Source organism: Hyperolius riggenbachi, chromosome 5 (genome assembly GCF_040937935.1).
Source record: "Hyperolius riggenbachi isolate aHypRig1 chromosome 5, aHypRig1.pri, whole genome shotgun sequence".
Taxonomy (NCBI): domain Eukaryota; kingdom Metazoa; phylum Chordata; class Amphibia; order Anura; family Hyperoliidae; genus Hyperolius; species Hyperolius riggenbachi.
In genome coordinates this window covers 373,982,052-374,000,882 of record NC_090650.1, presented here as the reverse complement: position 1 = coordinate 374,000,882, position 18,831 = coordinate 373,982,052, and the positions used below count along the sequence as shown (strand labels likewise).

The window sequence follows — 18,831 nt, the reverse complement described above, 5'->3', positions numbered from 1 at the left end:
CAACTTTCTCAAATCTGTCATCCAGGGGCGTTGCTAGCCTAGCCCCAAAGATCAGTGGCACATTCCACGGATCTATTCTGGGGTGCCTTGATGTCCTCCAGGCAGCGGGTTACAGTGTAGTGGCTGCATAGTGTAATGGTTAAGGGCCCAGCACCCAGCATGCCCCAAAGAGGCACCACAGCATCCAGCATGGCACAACAGCACACAACATGCCTCATAGAGGCACCACAGCATTCAGCATGGCAAAACAGCACCCAGCATGCCCCCATAGAGGAAACATAGTACCCAGCATTCCCCCATAGATTCACCACAGCACCTAGCATGCCCCCCATTGAGGCACCACAGCTCCCAGGATGTTGCCATAGAGGCACCACAGCTTCCTGTATACCCCCCATAGAGCTGTGGAGCCTTTATGGGGCATATTGGATGCTGTGGTGCCTCAATGGGGGGCATGCTGGGAGCTGTGGTGCCTCAATGGGGGCATGCTGGGAGCTGTGGTGCCTCAATGGGGGGCATGCTGGGAGCTGTGGTGCCTCAATGGGGGCATGCTGGGAGCTGTCGTGGCTCAATGGGGGGCAAGCTGGGAGCTGTGGTGCCTCTATGGGGGCATACTGAGCACTGTGGTGCCATGCTGGGTGCTGTGGTGCCTCTATGAGGCATGCTGTGTGTTGTGCGATGCCATTTTTTGACGGGCAGTCCTACTTAGTCTCCTGTTAAAGGGATACTGTAGGGGGGTCGGGGGAAAATGAGCTGAACTTACCCGGGGCTTCTAATGGTCCCCCGCAGACATCCTGTGCCCGCGCAGCCACTCCCCAATGCTCCGGCCCCGCCTCTGGGCCACTTCTGGAATTTCTGACTTTAAAGTCAGAAAACCACTGCGCCTGCACGCCCGTGTCCTCGCTCCCGCTGATGTCACCAGGGGTGTACTGCGCAGACACAGACCATACTGGGCCTGCGCTGTGCGCTCTTGATGACATCAGCGGGATCGAGGACACGGCAACGCAGGCGCAGTGGTTTTCAGACTTTAAAGTCTGAAATTCCAGAAGTGAACCGGAGGTGGGGCCGGAGCATCGGTGAGTGGCTGCGCGGGCACAGGATGTCTGCGGGGGACCGTTAGAAGCCCCGGGTAAGTTCAACTCATTTTCCCCTGACCCCCCTACAGTATCCCTTTAAGGTCATGTAAATTTGGCTACACCCATATTCTGGTGCGAAGCCACACCCATTTTTCATCTAGAGTGCCCCAAAATGCTCCGGATCTCTTAGGATCCTAGCAATGCCCCTGCTATCATCTATATGCTAAATCAGCATTGGCCTGAGCCCACTAATGCAGTTGTGTCCGCTTCGGTCTGCTTTTCAGCATCTGTAACATAACTGAAAAGTGGACACAACTGCGTCACTGGGCTCAGGCCCTTATAAATTGTTTTGGTATCACAGAACAGTATGTAATATATACAAAGAAACAGTATGTGTATTTTTAAAAATGGACCAACCCCGCCCAAGTGTTGTGGTTTTTTTTTTTTTGTGCATTTAGAGCAGGAGTGCAATGAGTATATTTTACGGTACTTTAAAAACCAGGAGTGCCCTTTTTCACTAGGACATTTTAATTTGTGAGATTTTTTTTTCATCCTTGTGTGCCAATATGTAAGGGGTCAGTGGTAGGACTTCTTTATGCATTCACCCATGTGGGGGTGACTATCTGGTCCTACCATCAATTAGTTGACTAGATTGCACATAACTAAAGACTTCTTCGGGGACAAGGAGGTGAGGAGAAGCCAGTCCCTTGAAATTGGACAAGGGATTTTTGCAAACTTACGCTGAAGTGGAACGCACACTGAAGCCCTGAACCCACACCATGCTGCCGAGCACAAAGCTACAGCAGTAAAAGCTGGATTCGATGTCAATGCAGTTATACAAACACTGCTGTTATTATTAAGAAACATGGAACACTTTTGCCTTCAACAAAAGGTTCCTTTTGGGGTGCTTGTATTCCCTTGATTTGTTTGGCTATGGATACCAGCAGACAGTTTGCATTCTCTAATAAGCCAGCAATAGTACTCCCGAAGAAGTAAAGACTATTTGTTCACGAAACGCGTAGGGTTTGTGTGAAACTCGGCTAATTTATAATATATGTGATATTATTTCAACATACAGGAATTTCTATACAATGTGAGCCGGTCTAACACTACAAACTGGCCATAGATATTTAACCCATGGGTTTGTTTCCTATTTAAAAGAGACAAATCATATTTATGTACTCTGTTTACCTTGCAAAGATGTAATAGGCTATACATGCCTATGTCTGTATTGTATATACAATTTAATATGTTTGTATAAATAAAGTGTTCATTTTTTTTATTGATATGTGGATGACTTGACTCATTACCTACTTTTCTCTATGAATACCCATATATACTCGCATATAAGCCGACCCGCGTATAAACGGAGGTACCCACTTTTCCCTAAGAAAACAGGGAAAAGTGATTGACTCGTGTATAAGCCCCCTCCCCAGTGCATACATTTGAAATCGGCGACTTGGGCACAAGATACAGCCGGTATATGGCTGATCATGCTTCTGCACAAGTCCAGGCTGTGTTAATTACTATTCCCCCTCCAGGCCACCATGGATAGTGGGGGAATGATATAATTCAGCTTCCAGCGATTGCTGGAGGCCAAATTATTGTGTTTTTTAAGCAACTTCGGCTCCGTCTTCTGACAGCGCCGACGTTACTCACTGAGCGCCGCTGTAGATGTGGTTCCCATTATAGTCTATGGTGGCGCCGGCTGCGCCCAAATCTAGCAGCTCTGAAAAGCACTGCTCCGCTCCCCAGTATAGCCCCCTCCACTGTAGCCAGATGTGCCCCTAGTACAAGTCATGATACAGCTGTGACTCAAGATGCCGCACAGGAAAAATTCTTGATCATTGCACTGCTGAAAGGTTGCTGGCATGCTCTACTCCACAAGCTGGGGTACACAGGTAGTCTTGAGCAGCGCACTCTGCATACTATGTTGCAGGGGATAGGGGGCATGGAAACAGCAGGGAGCCACATGGCAAGAGCAGGATCACTAGTACATGATCCTTATGCTCCAATGCCAGTAACAAAACCTGCTCCACCATCCGTTCTGCTCCACTGACTCTCATATAAGCCAAGGTGGTAACTTTTCAGCACATTTTTTTGTGCTGAAAAATTAGGCTTTTACGCGAGCATATACAGTATTTAGTAAGTACCTTCACCCCCAGACTAGCATCTTTTGGGATGTGGAAAACCCTATTCATTTATTTATAATATTATTATTGGACCTATTGAGATCTACTTAGGTCAAAAACTGGCTAAATGAATCAGCAAATGTATCACCCATATCTTAAAGCAGCATTTATAAATTGTTTTGGTATCACAGAACAGTATGTAATATATACAAAGAAACAGTATGTGTATTTTAAAAAAGGGGCCAATGCCTCTCAAGTGCTTTTTCATTTGGTGCAGGAGTGCAATGAGAACAGACAAACAGGGCAATATAGGTCTCTTCAATCAAGCAAGAAGGACTCAGATAAAACTAAACTCAGGAGTGTGCCCTTCTTCACTAGGACATTTTAATTTGTGAGGTTTTTTTTAGTATTTCATCCTTGTGTGTCATTGTTTATGCAGTCACCCACATGGGGGTGACTATCTGGTCCTACCGACAATTGGTTGACTAGATTGTGCATGACCCAAAACCTCTCCAGGGATGAAGGAGGTGGGGAAAAGCAATTGACCCTTGAAACTGGACAAGGGATTTTTGCAAGGGTGTAGCAGCCGCCCTCCCAAGGCGATATTCCAGTGGTAATGTGCGAAAAAAACATAGAAAGGGAGAGGGTTTTTTTCTTAGTGTTTCCCTAAAATACATTTTTAAAGGCATACTATTGATTCACATATTTTTTTCAATTGACACAGGAATTGTTTGGGAAGTGCTGCTAAGTACTGGTGTATACATTTTAGTAGCAACTTCTTTGTTTCCTGTTAGCAAAATACTTTCAAAGTTTACTGACGCCAAAACTGACGGCTGACTGAGCCATGAGGAGAGGGGAATTTCCCCTCACTCTTGATCAGTTAACTCTATGTGTAGCTCTGTGTGTGACAGAGAGAGAGAGCTGCAGCTCCTGTGTCCTGTGTTTCTGACTGAAGTGTCTGAAGAGAGCAGAGGAAATGTAACTGTAATTGTCACAGCTTTTCATACTGTTTTTGCTTTCAGAGTTTGATATGGTTGATATTTGCTTTCTGTAGTCCGATATGCAACTCTGGCTGTGCATTGAAGCAGACACCCCTTCTGCAATTGATTTGTCCCATTATAGCTAAATCCTACCCTCAATAAATTACAGTTTTTGCCTCTGATATTTAACATGAAAAGTAGGAAAATGCTTACACAGCTACTTAGACATTATTTGTACACTGTCATTTTAGTACACTTGGGTATCGATAGTATTCCTTTAAGGCCATTGGTCCCACACAGGAATCCAATGGAATTCCAAAAGTCATATATGGTTTGAAAACTAAAGTTACAGTACACATTTATTTAAAAAGTAAAAATGAAGAAAAACCACTGCCTTAGTGAGGTTCAATTCAAACATTTGTATAGTACCATATTTTTTACCATATACCGGACTATAAGACAATCCTGACCATAAGACGCTGCTAGGTTTAGAGTACAAAAACCAGGGTAAAAAATACATACAGTGCTTTGCAAAAGTATTCGGCCCCCTTGAAGTTTTCCACATTTTGTCATATTACTGTCACAAACATGAATCAATTTTTGTTGGAATTCCACATGAAAGACCAACACAAAGTGGTGTACATGTGAGATGTGGAACGGAAATCATACATGATTCCAAACATTTTTTACAAATAAATAACTGCAAAGTGGGGTGTGCATAATCATTCAGCCCCCTTTGATCTGAGTGCAGTCAGTTGCCTATAGACATTGCCTGATGAGTGCTAATGACTAAATAGAGTGCACCTGTTGTGTGTAATCTAATGTCAGTACAATTACAGCTGCTCTGTGAGGGCCTCAGAGGTTGTCCAAGAGAATATTGGGAGCAACAACACCGTGAAGTCCAAAGAACACACAAGACAGGTCAGGGATCAAGTTATTGAGAAATTTAAAGCAGGCTTAGGCTACAAAAAGATTTCCAAAGCCTTGAACATCCCACGGAGCACTGTTCAAGCGATCATTCAGAAATGGAAGGAGTATGGCACAACTGTAAACCTACCAAGACAAGGCCATCCACCTAAACTCATGGGCCAAACAAGGAGAGCGCTGATCAGAAATGCAGCCAAGAGGCCCATGGTGACTCTGGATGAGCAGCAGAGATCTACAGCTCAGGTGGGAGACTCTTAGACTATTAGTCATGCACGGTACAAAGTTGGCCTTTATGGAAGAGTGGCAAGAAGAAAGGCATTGTTAACAGAAAGCATAAGAAATCCCGTTTGCAGTTTGCCACAAGCTATGTGGGGGACACAGCAAACATGTGGAAGAAGGTGCTCTGGTCAGATGAGACCAAAATGGAACTCTTTGGCCAAAATGCAAAACGATATGGGCTCGATTCACAAAGCGGTGATAACCCAGTTAAAGACTTTAGGCGTGATAACCATTTTTATCATGCCTAAACTCAGTTTAGGCATGATAAGTTTAGGCATGATAAGTTTAGGCATGATAAGTTTAGATAAGTTTAGATCACGCGCAAAGTCCCGCACGCAAAGCAGCGCCATTAAACTCTATGCAAAGTGCACCAGACTTTGCTAGCGCAAAACTTTTGATCAGCTGTGCACTGCGGTGCTAACCCAGTTGGTGCTTAAACTTATCACGCCTAAAAACTTATCACACCTAAACTTATCATGCCTAAACTTATCACACCTAAACTTATCATGCCTAAACGTATCACACCTAAACTTATCATGCCTAAACTTATCATGCCTAAACAGAGTTTAGGTGTGATAAAGGGCTTTTCACCAGCGTGCTAACTGTTAGCACCGCTTTGTGAATCAGGCCCTATGTGTGTAGCGGAAAACTAACAATGCACATCACTCTGAACACACCATCCCCACTGTCAAATATGGTGGTGGCAGCATCATGCTTGGGGGGTGCATCTCTTCAGCAGGGACAGGGAAACTGGTCAGAGTTAATGGGAAGATGGATGGAGCCAAATACAGGGCAATCTTGGAAAAATAACTCTTGGAGACTGCAAAAGACTTGAGACTGGGGCGGAGGTTCACCTTACAGCAGGACAATGACCCTAAACATAAAGCCAGGGCAACAATGGAATGGTTTAAAACAAAACATATCTATGTGTTAGAATGGCCCAGTCAAAGTCCAGATCTAAATCCAATCGAGAATATGTGGCAAGATCTGAAAACTGCTGTTCACAAACGCTGTCCATCTAATCTGACTGAGCTGGAGCTGTTTTGCAAAGAAGAATGGGCAAGGATTTCAGTCTCTAGATGTGCAAAGCTGGTAGAGACATACCCTAAAAGACTGGCAGCTGTAATTGCAGCAAAAGGTGGTTCTACAAAGTATTGACTCAGGGGGCCGAATAATTACGCACACCCCACTTTGCAGTTATTTATTTGTAAAAAATGTTTGGAATGATGTATGATTTTCGATCCTCTTCTCACATGTACACCACTTTGTGTTGGTCTTTCACGTGGAATTCCAATAAAATTTATTCATGTTTGTGGCAGTAATGTGACAAAATGTGGAAAACTTCAAGGGGGCCGAATACTTTTGCGACCCACTGTATATGCATCCATGGTGAAGGGGCATCTTGTGGATTATGCCCCCTTTCTACCTCATGCCCCTTGTGTCTCCCTGTGTTCTCCCCTGTCCCCCATGTGTCCTCCCGTGTCCCCCATGTGTCCGCCGCTGTCCTCCTTGTGTCCTCCTCTATGCCCCTTTGTGTCCCCTTGTGTCCTCTATGCCCCTTTGTATCCTCCTGTGTCCCCCATTTGTTCCCCTGTGTCCTACTCTGCATGGGCACAGTACAGGGAGTCCCCGACATTGCGGCGGGTTGGAGGATCGTGTTGGCAAGCGTTCAAAAGTCAGGAACTGCATTTGAACTATACGACGCAGTGACTTTTCCTCCACTTTTTGGGGAGAAAAAGTGAGTCTTATAGTCCAAATAATACAGTACTTTTCTCCTGTCAGCCTCAATGCTTTTGAGAGCTGCAGTCACTTAGGGAGCACTTCCACCCTGGAGCACTATGGAGACTTGCTCAGGTACTCATTACTGGTTAGGTACTGACTCCAGCCAGGATTCAAGCGGATAATGCTCTTCCCACTACACTATCGAGCTGCGCTGGTGGTCAGATAAGAAATTCCAGCAAGTGTGAGTACCTCCTTCACTTAACCAAGGCAACCACTCACTTTTCTGCACTACTGGTGCCATATTGGAATGGGGGATGGCAAAGCCTACACCCACACAAAGAACCTTTGTCCTAATGCTGAAGGACAAGGGCATTTCCCTCAAATCTGTCTCCAAAGAAACAGGTAGCTGCTAATATTAATTTAAAATTGGGGAACTAGTGCAATTTGGTAGACCCCTTTCGTAATAAAGGGGGCCCCAAAGAGTTTCCATTACCAATTTGATAAAGTGTTGGGGTCTTTGCAGACTCACAAAGGGTTGAAATTCAAAAACACACAAAAAAAAAAAATGGAAAAGTTCTTTTGTTGAAAATAATCAGAAAAAAACAAAATATTTGAAATCCCATACCATAATTCAAATTGTACCACTGCCCCAATCATTTTAATAAATTGTTGTCAATTTGCATTGCAAGAGCCTCAATAAGATTTCAGAACAATGTTTGGGACACTCGTATTGATTGGATTACAACATGGCAAATTCATTTTACTTTTTTTCCATACTTTCAGCCTTTTATGAAGACAAGGGGTCTGCAATGATCCATGGACCTATTCACATGGGTGGTGTTGGATAAATGGAGACCCCTTTTTTCAAAAGGGGCTTCCAATTTCCACCCTACATCCCCCCCCCCCCATTTCCCCCACTTCCTCTTGGGCACCAGAGGCTGCAAAGGGCCCCTTGTTCTAATATTAGGGAAGGGTGCTGTGCAAATAATATAGTATTTCCATCATAACCTACATCAGCCTGCATGGGGTAGGGGTTGGGGTAAGAGTGTTGATAAAGATCTAGATTGGGGACCTAATACTGTATTTTTGTATTGTTTTATGGGCACTATCACTTTACAGTACATTTTTGAAGTTTCACCAATCAACTCTATTTATGGAAAAGGTGTAGATACATACCTCTCATCGAGGTATGCTATGTTAAGACCCCATCACTAGCGAGAGCAACAAAAGGGAGAAAAGATCTCACAATGCACCAACTGTATGTAGTAGAAATATAGCTTTATTATGGTTCTCAGAAAGTAATAAAATACACAACAATCACATAGGGAAAAAATAGGGAAAAGACAATTAAAATGACCCTTAAAATAAGGGGTGGGGTGGCTGATGGGGTAATCAAAAAATAGCGTAAGGACTAGGTCTATAATATTTAGTTACCAATAATTATACCTCGACCAGTACTAAAGTGCAAACAATGCCAATATGATTCACTAAAAAAAAACAATATGATAAACAATTATAATATGAGGATTGTTACAGTCATTAATAAACAATATCAAAAGATGAGCCGCAGTTGGTCCAAAAAGAGTATTCTCAGCCTATTAAAGTGCCAAATATCATAAGCAATATATCAAGGTGCTGGTGCAAATAAATACAAACTATAAATAAGGATGCGCAGCTTCTCTAATGACAGCAAGGCAACCTGTGTATATAGTCAGTCAAAAGTACCAAGAGAACGTGAGCTAAATATAGTAATATAGTCCTAGGGCCTGCAGCAGGGTGGCTGCGGGTCGTGATTTCTTATTACTAGGACAGCTAATAGGCGGTTTTATCCTACCTATATTCAGCTCACGTTCTCTTGGTACTTTTGACTGACTATATACACAGGTTGCCTTGCTGTCATTAGAGAAGCTGCGCATCCTTATTTATAGTTTGTATTTATTTGCACCAGCACCTTGATATATTGTTTATGATATTTGGCACTTTAATAGGCTGAGAATACTCTTTTTAGTACCAACTGCGGCTCATCTTTTGATATTGTTTATGAATGACTGTAACAATCCTCATATTATAATTGTTTATCATATTGTTTTTTTTTAGTGAATCATATTGGCATTGTTTGCACTTCAGTACTGGTCGAGGTATAATTATTGATAACTAAATATTATAGACCTAGTCCTTACGCTATTTTCTGATTGCCCCATCAGCCACCCCACCCCTTATTTTAAGGGTCATTTTTAATTGTCTTTTCCCTATTTTTTCCCTATGTGATTGGTGTGTATTTTATTACTTTTTGAGACCCATAATAAAGCTATATTTCTACTAAATACAATTGGTGCATTGTCAGATCTTTTCTCCTTTTTGTTTATTTAGTATTCTGCTCTAGATATGCACAACTATATAGCTTATTGCATACTTGGATATTGCGGTGCTCTCTGGGCAAATCTGGGTTAACCCATCACTAGCGAGAGATCGCCATGGCCAGTGAAAGAAAAAGCTTTGGCAAGTGACCGATCAGGCAGGGGGTGCTGGCACCAGACACAGCCGCCCACTGTTCTATTTTGCTAACTGGTGCCAATGGTCTCACGGGTGGGACCACAGCACAGTCATTGAGCCAATCACCGCATTTGATCAGTAGCAGTGACATCTGATAGGTCACGGCTATTGATCGAGTGCAGCAATCGGTACTAGTTAGCAAAAGGAGAAGAGGGGGTATATGGGGGGTATATGAGGTATATATGATGGGGGTATACTGTATATATACAGTATATATTTATATATATATATATACTGTGTATATGTATATATATATATATATATAAGCATTTCTGGGGAGGGGAGGCACAACCTCCAAAGTTTGCTTCTGGCAGCAAACAATCACCAAAAATCATTACCAATATCAGACATGCGTACAAAGAAACGACCTGTACTGGCACTTTCAGAATCTGGGGCAGATGTTATTTATTCACATTATGACTTTTTGGCAATTTAAAAGCAGGATGATTCCAATGTTCATATGACTATTGGTGAGCAAGGGCACATATCGCAGTTAGACCTTATAATAAGGCAATAAATGATCAGATCTAAAATAAATCTTAATAGACACCTGAAGCGAAAGGTATATGGAGGCTGCCATAGTTATTTCCTTTTAAACAATGCAAATTGCCTGGCTGTCCTGCTAATCTTCTGCCTCTAATACTTGTAGCCCTAGACCCTGAACAAAGAAACAGATCAGATGTTTGACTGAAGTCTGACTGGATTTGCTGCATGCTTGTTTCAGGTGTGTGATTCAGTTGCTACTGCAGCCAAAGAGATCAGCAGGATGCCAGGCGACTGGTATTTTGTAAAATATGGCAGCCTCCATATCCTTCTCACTTCAGGTGTCCATTAAACCAGCGTAGCAAATTCACTGGACACTGGACAGTATATTAGGCTGAATGAACAAGCTGTAACACACCTGCTGATTTCTGCATAACTCTGTGGGACAATAACTTATTGTATGAACTTTCCCACAGAAGATCACCAGTGCTCAGGAGCTTAGTGGGGCAGATCGGATTGCTTTCTCTACAGAGTCACACTGAAATCAAAGTATTGAGAATGAGAGAACGGGGAGGTTAAAAACTGTCCACGAAACTTAAAGATACAACTAGATAGTTGCTGGACAGACAAAGTCCACTTCAAAAGCTGTACTAATGAACCCATACATTCAGCTCAGCACAGCGAGCTCATACTGTCATGTTTGGAAAGATCCTACCTGTCGGAATACAGAAATTAGCCTAATGTGAACTGTAAAGCAATTGTTTAGTCACAAGCAGACTTGCAATGTGACCTTATAACTGCTAGATTGCTGCAGGAATCCTGTCTGATATCAGAGGTGTGACTGGAAGTTCATGCACGCTGGGTACACATGTTCTGATGACAGCTCCTCTTCCAGGTCATTTCAGACTACCTAACCTTTGCTTTACACTCTAGCTCAGGAGTCTAAAACTGAGATAGACAGTAGGCTAAAAGTAAAAATGTAGTCAAGGGACAATATTGATATATGTTGAAAAAATGGTTCAAATTACATTTTTGTTTTTACTTTTAGCTTTGCGCACCAATCACCTCCACATAGAAATGCACCAATCACCCACGCATATGAAATGCACTAATCAACTCCACATATGAAATGCACCAATCACCCCCACATATGTAACACACCAATCACCCCCACATATATAACACACCAATCACCTCCACATATGAAATGCACCAATCATCCCCACATATGAAATGCACCAATCACCCCCATTTATGGCATCTCTTGACCAATCTACCTACCATTTGCGAGTAAATCCTGCTTACTAATCATTAGCACACAAAACAACCACCAGGCTACTGATGGCTGCACTATAGCCAAGTGCCAACAGCAAATTTTTCTACACTCAAATCTACTCACTCCCATCATTCTTAGCAGTTCAAAGAGTCTAATTTCTTATAGGGGAAGATGTCTTTTATAGGGGAAGATGTCTTTAAAGGACACCTGAAGTGAGGGACATATGGAGGTTGCCATATTTATCTCATTTCAAACAATGCACATTGCCTTGCTTTCCTGCAGATCCTTTGCCTCTAATACTTTTAGCCATAGAACCTGAGCAAGCATGCAGATCAGATGTTTCTGACTGAAATCTGACTGGATTTGCTGCATGCTTGTTTCAGGTGGGGGATCCAGATACTACTGTAGCCAAAAGAATCAGCAGGACTGCCAGGCAACTGGTATTTTTTAAAATGAAATAAATATGGCAGCCTCCATATCCCTCTCACTTCAGGTGTCCTTTAAGATGTTGTTAATGTTGATGTTGTAGATGTTGTCCAGTACAGTCCACACAGGTCTCAATTAACAATCAGCGTTGAGAATAATGCTGGAAGGGAACTCACCATTATGTTCTGCATAGCCCCAGTTGTTCATTCCTCTGCAGTTTAAACAAAAGTCAGCAGGAGAAAGTCTCTGAAGTTTTGTGCAGAGAGAGGAATCTAGCAGCAAAATTCAGTCACTTGATCCTATTTGTTGAGTTAAATTCCAGGAGAGGTCAGCGATGTCTGTAGTATTTGCTTCACTTAGCAGTCAGCAGCTCTTCGCAGCATGCTGGCTAATGGGAAGTAGCTATCTAAACTCCAAGTAATGTTCTGTGCTTTTATCTGCACTGGATCCTGCCCACATGTTTATTGTGTGTCAATACAGCGAGTGGAGATATGGTGACACTGAGTTCTTTCATCTTAGGTTAGATCATTTACTTTTACACACATGTATATTATGCAAATAAAAATAATCATATCTCTATGTTCTTAGTAGAAAAATGTTCTGTCTGTATCTAACCTAATTAACACAATTTTCAGCTTTCCGCTAGGAAGGGCTTCTAACTAATCAAAACACAGGTTAATATCCTTACCAGTGGGATAGCTCCCAGTGCACCTAGGGATAACAGAAACAAGCAACAGCATGGGTGGGGCCACTAGTATTGCTGTTTGTGTTCAGGCTCATGTCCAACTCGACTTGAACATCACACACTCGAAATCCAAAACTGATCTAGATGCTCACAGTGACAAATCCAGTGGGCAGCCCCTTAACAATGGGCCCTGCAAGAGCCAAACTGCAGGCAAGGCCATAAAAATCTTTGTGGGTAGGAATATGCCAGTGCTATTGTGATTTAACAATAAAACCTCTGGAGGTTATTTTAATCTTAAAAACCAAAAACTATGTTATGACCTTCCCACTGTTTTAAAACATATTCTCCAGTTACAAAGGGAGACTGTCAATTTGCTAATGCCTGTTGCTACAAATTTGTATTACTGCTGGAAACACAAATATTGCTCTCTTGAAAGTAAAGGGCCTATTTGGATGAGAAGGATGCCTATTAGTTGGAATTTGCGGAACATGCCCCAAAAGTGCCGGTCTGTCCTGCTGCAAGTCAGAAAGTGTAATGAGCACAGTTGGAAGGTTGATGACCAAATGATTCATCCACCTGTCCATAGTCAATATTGTCTGTGTCAAAGAAAACTAGACTTGGATCTCAGGTGAATCTCAGGTGACTTTCACAGTGCCCTGGCAGATTCCAATACAGTCTTTGTCAAAGTAAATGCATTCAACACAGTATTTGACAGAGCAAAGTAGACGTGAGTCCCAGTTACCCTTCACAGTGCTCTGGCAGAACCTACCAATTACCTTCAGCCTCTTGGACTATGAAGGAGCATATCTTCCCTGTAAGTGATGGTGCTGGTTCTACTGCTGCCTTCTTATTCCAGTCACTACAGTTTATCTATAATAATTGATTAACATGAAAGGTGCCAGTGCCAACCTAGCCAGTAACTGACATATCCTCTTCCTCCTCCACCTACATCTAACACATTAACCTCTCCATCTCCACCCCTATTTTTCCCCCTTACTAGACTTTCTGCCTCTAGCATGATATATACTAAAAACACTGGTGGAGGCAGCCTTGAAGATATGATACCACTAGATGTTGTATATATGAGAAACATGATTTCTTACCTTCTCATGTTCTCCCTGACGTCTGTGTGGGTTTCCTCCCCATCCCAAAAACATACAGAGTGACCAAAAGTTCTACAGGCACTTGTATTGACCTGAGGAAGCAGGCCTAGACCCATGAAACGTGCTGCGTACCATGCATGAATAAACATTAATTTTCTATTAAATAATAGTTTCGCCTTCTGACATCTAGTAGTAATATATCATCAAAGGTGCCTCCACCTGCGTTTTTTAGTATAGTCCATACCCCATAGGATTTTTTTAGTCATGAGGACCTTTAGTCTTCACAACTAATCCAGGAGTGCGACCGACCAGCATTTGCACCAACAGACCTGGGACACAGAGCGGGGACGGTTCCTGCAGGCTCAGACGGTGGTTGCAAGTTTTGCAACCCACCCTTGTGAGTATAATACTTATTTGCAATGTGAAGAAGTGGGTGATCGGCACTAGATGCTTCCCGGCAGACCTCTAGGGGGTAGCTCGGCAGCTCACTGTGCCTCGGGATAGGTAGACAATCATTCAAGAAGGTAGAAAAGAGGTCTGGGCACCACATTAGTTGCAAAAATTCCAACAATTTATGGTCTCTGAGGAAGCAAGCGGCTGCTTGCGAAACAGCTGTCAGGCCTTTGTTTATCAATTCGTATCTGCATATTCTGGGTACACACGATGCGTTTTTTTCTGTCAATTTACCGATTTTCAATTCTTTTTTCCGCTCTATTTCCCGCTCGATTCTCTTATGTTTTCTTATATGTTTCCATTCACTTCTACGAGAAATCAAACAGAAAAACGATCGAAAATAAGATCAGACATGTCGGAAATTATCTATCGAACCATCTATCTGCCGAAAAACATATGGTGTATTCCCAGCATAATACTTTTACATATGTGCTTACATCCCGTTGTCCAACCATACTGCACCATTCGACTCCTGGTCACTCTCTTTCTCACTTTTTGACTCTAGTATGAGACTGAGCTACTTTTTTTAGGAAGAACCTCTACAAAGGACCTTGACCCTGTGCTGAGACTTGGCTAATTTTGGTGGAAGACCACTCCAAGGTCCTTTGCTTGACCTTTAAACTTCTTAGTGTTCCCATCAACCAATGGTTGATTAAAATGTCTACTAATATATACCCAGAGGCTGAGGATCTATTTTTATTACTATTAGTTGTTTGTGGTTTGCCTCATGGCATTCAGGTGTTTCTGCAATGCAGATGGGCTGCCACACATTTACAATTCCCTTATTTCCATGAGGTTGATCGCAGCTCCTGATGTGCAGAAAACTGTGGGAGTCACGTTATTGCTTGCATGGGATGGGATTGCATCCTGCTTGTCAATCCCTGACAGAAATGACATACTAAACTGTAGGATTAAAAACTGCAGTCTCCAGCTGATATGCAGTCTGAGAAATTGGGCAGATCAGCTGTGTCTGCATGAATGTTTCTGGTGCGTGACTTAGAAACTGCTGAAGCCAGCAGATGAGGATGACATAAAGATGACAAATTCCATATTCCTCTCAGTTCTCTTTCCATCAATGTGCAGCCCTGCATAATAACTGTATAAATAACCAGAAGAATAATATACAGCCTGTATGTGGGCAATTAGACTGTAAGATAAGATGGCCAATGTAACTGTGGCTTCTCTGTGGGTGAGGTTGCATGGCCAGGGGCGTAGCAATAGGGGTTGCAGAGGTAGCGACCGCATCGGGGCCCTTGTGCTAGAGGGGCCCGAAGAGCCCTCCCTCAACTACAGTATTAGCTCTCTATTAGTCCTGTGCTCATAATAATCACTTCTATAGATACTTTGAATAGTTGTAATCATAAACAAACTGTCCCTTATCCCCTTCTTGCATCTCTGACACTGTAGTTGCCATTGGCAGGTTTTGGTGCACTGTATCAATTGTTATGTATAGAGTGCTTGGGGGGCCCCACTGTAAAACTTGCATCGGGGCCTGCAGCTCCTTAGCTACGCCACTGTGCATGGCTGCTTGTTCTGTTAGTCATACATGACAAATATGACAAATATCACACATAAATATTATTATTTCATATTTATATAAAACTGTCTGCAGTGCTTTTACAGCATAAATAGTCTTGTCATTAACTGTCCCTCAGAGGAGCTAACAATGTAATCCCTACCATAGTCATATGTTCATCGTAGTCTAGGGCTAATTTAGGGGGAAGCCAAATAACTCAACTTCTTGAGATGGTGGAGGAAACTGGAGTGTCTGGAGGAAACCCATGCAGACACAGGGAGAACATACAAACTCCGTGCAGATAGTGTCCTGGCTGGGATTCAAACCAGGGGCCCAGTGCTGCAAGGTGAGAGTTCTAGGCACTAGACCTCCATTCACGTCTTAAAGGGACACTTAAGCCAGAAAAAAATATTTAGTTTTACTCACCTGGGGCTTCTACCAGCACCCTGCAGCAGTCCTGTGCCCTCGCAGCCACTCACTAATCCTCTGGTCCCCCGCTGCCAGCTAGTTTCGTTTTTGCCGACAGGACTGACTTCCCGACTGTAATTAGCGCTATTGCAGGCTGCAATGCGTACAAAAATACACGTTTGCAGGGGCGTAGGAATAGGCCCTGCAGCCCCTGCGCCCGCGGGGGGGCCCGCCCCCCCCCCCCCCTGGGGCCCGCTCGGGGCCGTTTTGGGGGTGCTGGAGGGGTGGCAGCATGAGGGGAAAGCCTTGCCCACAGTCGGCGGGGAGAGGGGTAGTTCCCCCCTCTCCCTCACCTCGGGGCTCTCCCCTCTGCGCTCCCCTCCAGCTCGTAAGTGTCTGTGGGGCTGTGGTGGGCAGCGAGCGGCGGGCAGATACATACCTGCTTCCGTGCGTTCCATCGGAGACTTCTCCCTCTAGCGGCTGACGTCACTTCCGGAAGTGACGTCAGCCGCTAGAGGGAGAAGTCTCCGATGGAACGCACGGAAGCAGGTATGTATCTGCCCGCCGCTCGCTGCCCACCACAGCCCCACAGACACTTACGAGCTGGAGGGGAGCGCAGAGGGGAGAGCCCCGAGGTGAGGGAGAGGGGGGAACTACCCCTCTCCCCGCCGACTGTGGGCAAGGCTTTCCCCTCATGCTGCCACCCCTCCAGCACCCACAAAACGGCCGCGAGCGGGCCCTGGGGGGGGGGGGGGCCCGCTCAGAAAATCTGCAGGGGGGCCCGGTGGGGCCTAGTTACGCCCCTGCACGTTTGTACGCATTGTGGGCCCGCAATAGCGCTAATTACAGTCGGGAATGCGGAGAAAGCTATGCGTGGCCAGTCCTGTTGGGCCTGTTGGCAAAAACGAAACTAGCTGGCAGTGGGGAACCAGAGGATTAGTGAGTGGCTGCCAGGGCACAGGACTGCTGCAGGGGGCTGATAGAAGCCCCAGGTGAGTAAAACTGATTTTTTTTTCTGGCTTAAGTGTCCCTTTAAGACCTTCCATTTTAAACTTTGATTCCCCCACTGCCTCCCTCAAAACCCCAACAGTGTATTAGGTCAAAAATAAATATTACAAAAATTGTTCTTAATATTTTAGATTGCCAGCCTAGTCACATGACACACACTGTCATTGCCATAAGAGTGAGCTGTTATTATTCCCTGACAGGCAGGGTACGCGCAGCCTGCAGCTGGAGCTATGACCACACTCACCCAGCTGTCCATGCCACCATTGTCCATTCACCCCAAGAGAAGCGGTGGGGAGTACCAGTCATGGTCATATGGTTATGGTCTTATCCCTGTGAGTGTGTTCTCATTGGTGCCTAATCCCTTCCCACCACCCTATGCAAAGCTCCTCAACCCAAAGAGGAGAAGAAGCCTTGGGTCATGTGACTGTGCTGACTATGCTGCTCATCCGAAATTTCATTAAGTTATTTTTTTTTCAACAAAAGGTGTTTTGAACAAGGCAAGAAAACCCTACAATCATGCTAAAAATAAATGTCAATAGAAACAGATGTATGCAATACGAAATAGAACACCAACTATACTCACCTCATAAGGTTCTTCTTATCTTAAAGTGGGATGAAACTCTGACATAAAATTCAATAAAAATGTGTTTTCCGACTTTTTATTACCCGTGCAGTTACCATATTTGCTTTTGTGCACAAGTAATATTGTCTGTTTACAAATTACAAGTTCCCAAAAGTACAGCTTATATGCTCTGAAAGCTGTTGTTGCATTTTCTTGCATAGCTGCTGTATTTTGATATGAATATGTATCTAGTGATCACTTCTCAGCTCTTCTACAGCAGAGAGAGCTAATTTTCAACACAGCAAGGAATGTAGCAGACAAAGGAATGTATACAAAAGATAATGTTATCACCTCTTCAGATGCAATCAGAAGTTGTCCACTGAAGCAAGGAGCTTTTTACTAAACAGCAAGTGATGTGTTTAACTGTTTGAATGCTGTTCTGCTATAAAACAAATTGTGGTAGTATATTTTATGCTGTAAATAATCTTTTAGAGCAAAGAAGAAATGCTGAGTTTCATACAACTTAAATAACTGGAAGGTGGAGGAGGCAGCAGGGAAAAAAAGGATAGGTAGACAGAAAGTGGAAAGAAAAGTAGAGAGGCTAGGAATCCAAGGACGGCCTGAAGCAGGGACGAATGAGAGGTGGGAAATTATGAAAAAAAAAAAGGGACAGAGTGCATTTTAGTCTACTTGATCAGTACATTTAATCTGCTTGTGGCATTCTCTGCTATGTTCATGGAAGAACGCCAGGTGAAGGGACAAAGGTACAGATATATTGCCTTCCAAGTGATACCGGAAATTAAACCTTTACCCACAAACCTAAACTGAATGGACGGTTTTAGCCTAATTGATCCATCTATTAAAATACACATAAGCTCATATATGGAATTAAAATACCTTCATAAGTCACATGTGACGATTTATATACAAGTAAACGCACTGCAGCTGAAAATCCCTTAACTATGAAAAGTTGGGGATTTAATGGAAAGGAGACAAACAACGAAAGCATTCAGACATGTGACTTGCTGTGTGCAACTGAGGTGGCTAACTTAAGCCCTTTCTTATGGATTGCTGTAAAACTACAGGAATGTCTTAAGGCAACTTCATGTAGTTCTAACATGTCCTACATGATGCAGAAGATATGACTGTGTAAATCCTTGTACTCACGCCTGACTAAAGTCAGCTATGGCAGCTGATTATGACCTCCTCGGCTGATAGTCAGGCAGGTGTACAGAGGCCCTGAGC

The 18,831-nt window shown here is 43.5% G+C and overlaps 1 protein-coding gene across 1 annotated transcript in view; it reads right to left on the bottom strand.

Annotated features, from left to right (window-relative positions):
* Positions 1-12,264, bottom strand: part of LOC137519014 (carbonic anhydrase 13-like) — a 52,698-nt gene extending 40,434 nt beyond the window's left edge. Inside the window, exon 1 of the mRNA XM_068237588.1 lies at positions 12,028-12,264. Within this exon, the coding sequence (XP_068093689.1) occupies positions 12,028-12,058 (31 nt within the window). The 5' untranslated portion in view covers positions 12,059-12,264. The remainder of the gene's footprint in view (positions 1-12,027) is intronic.
* Positions 12,265-18,831: the final 6,567 nt, after the last annotated feature.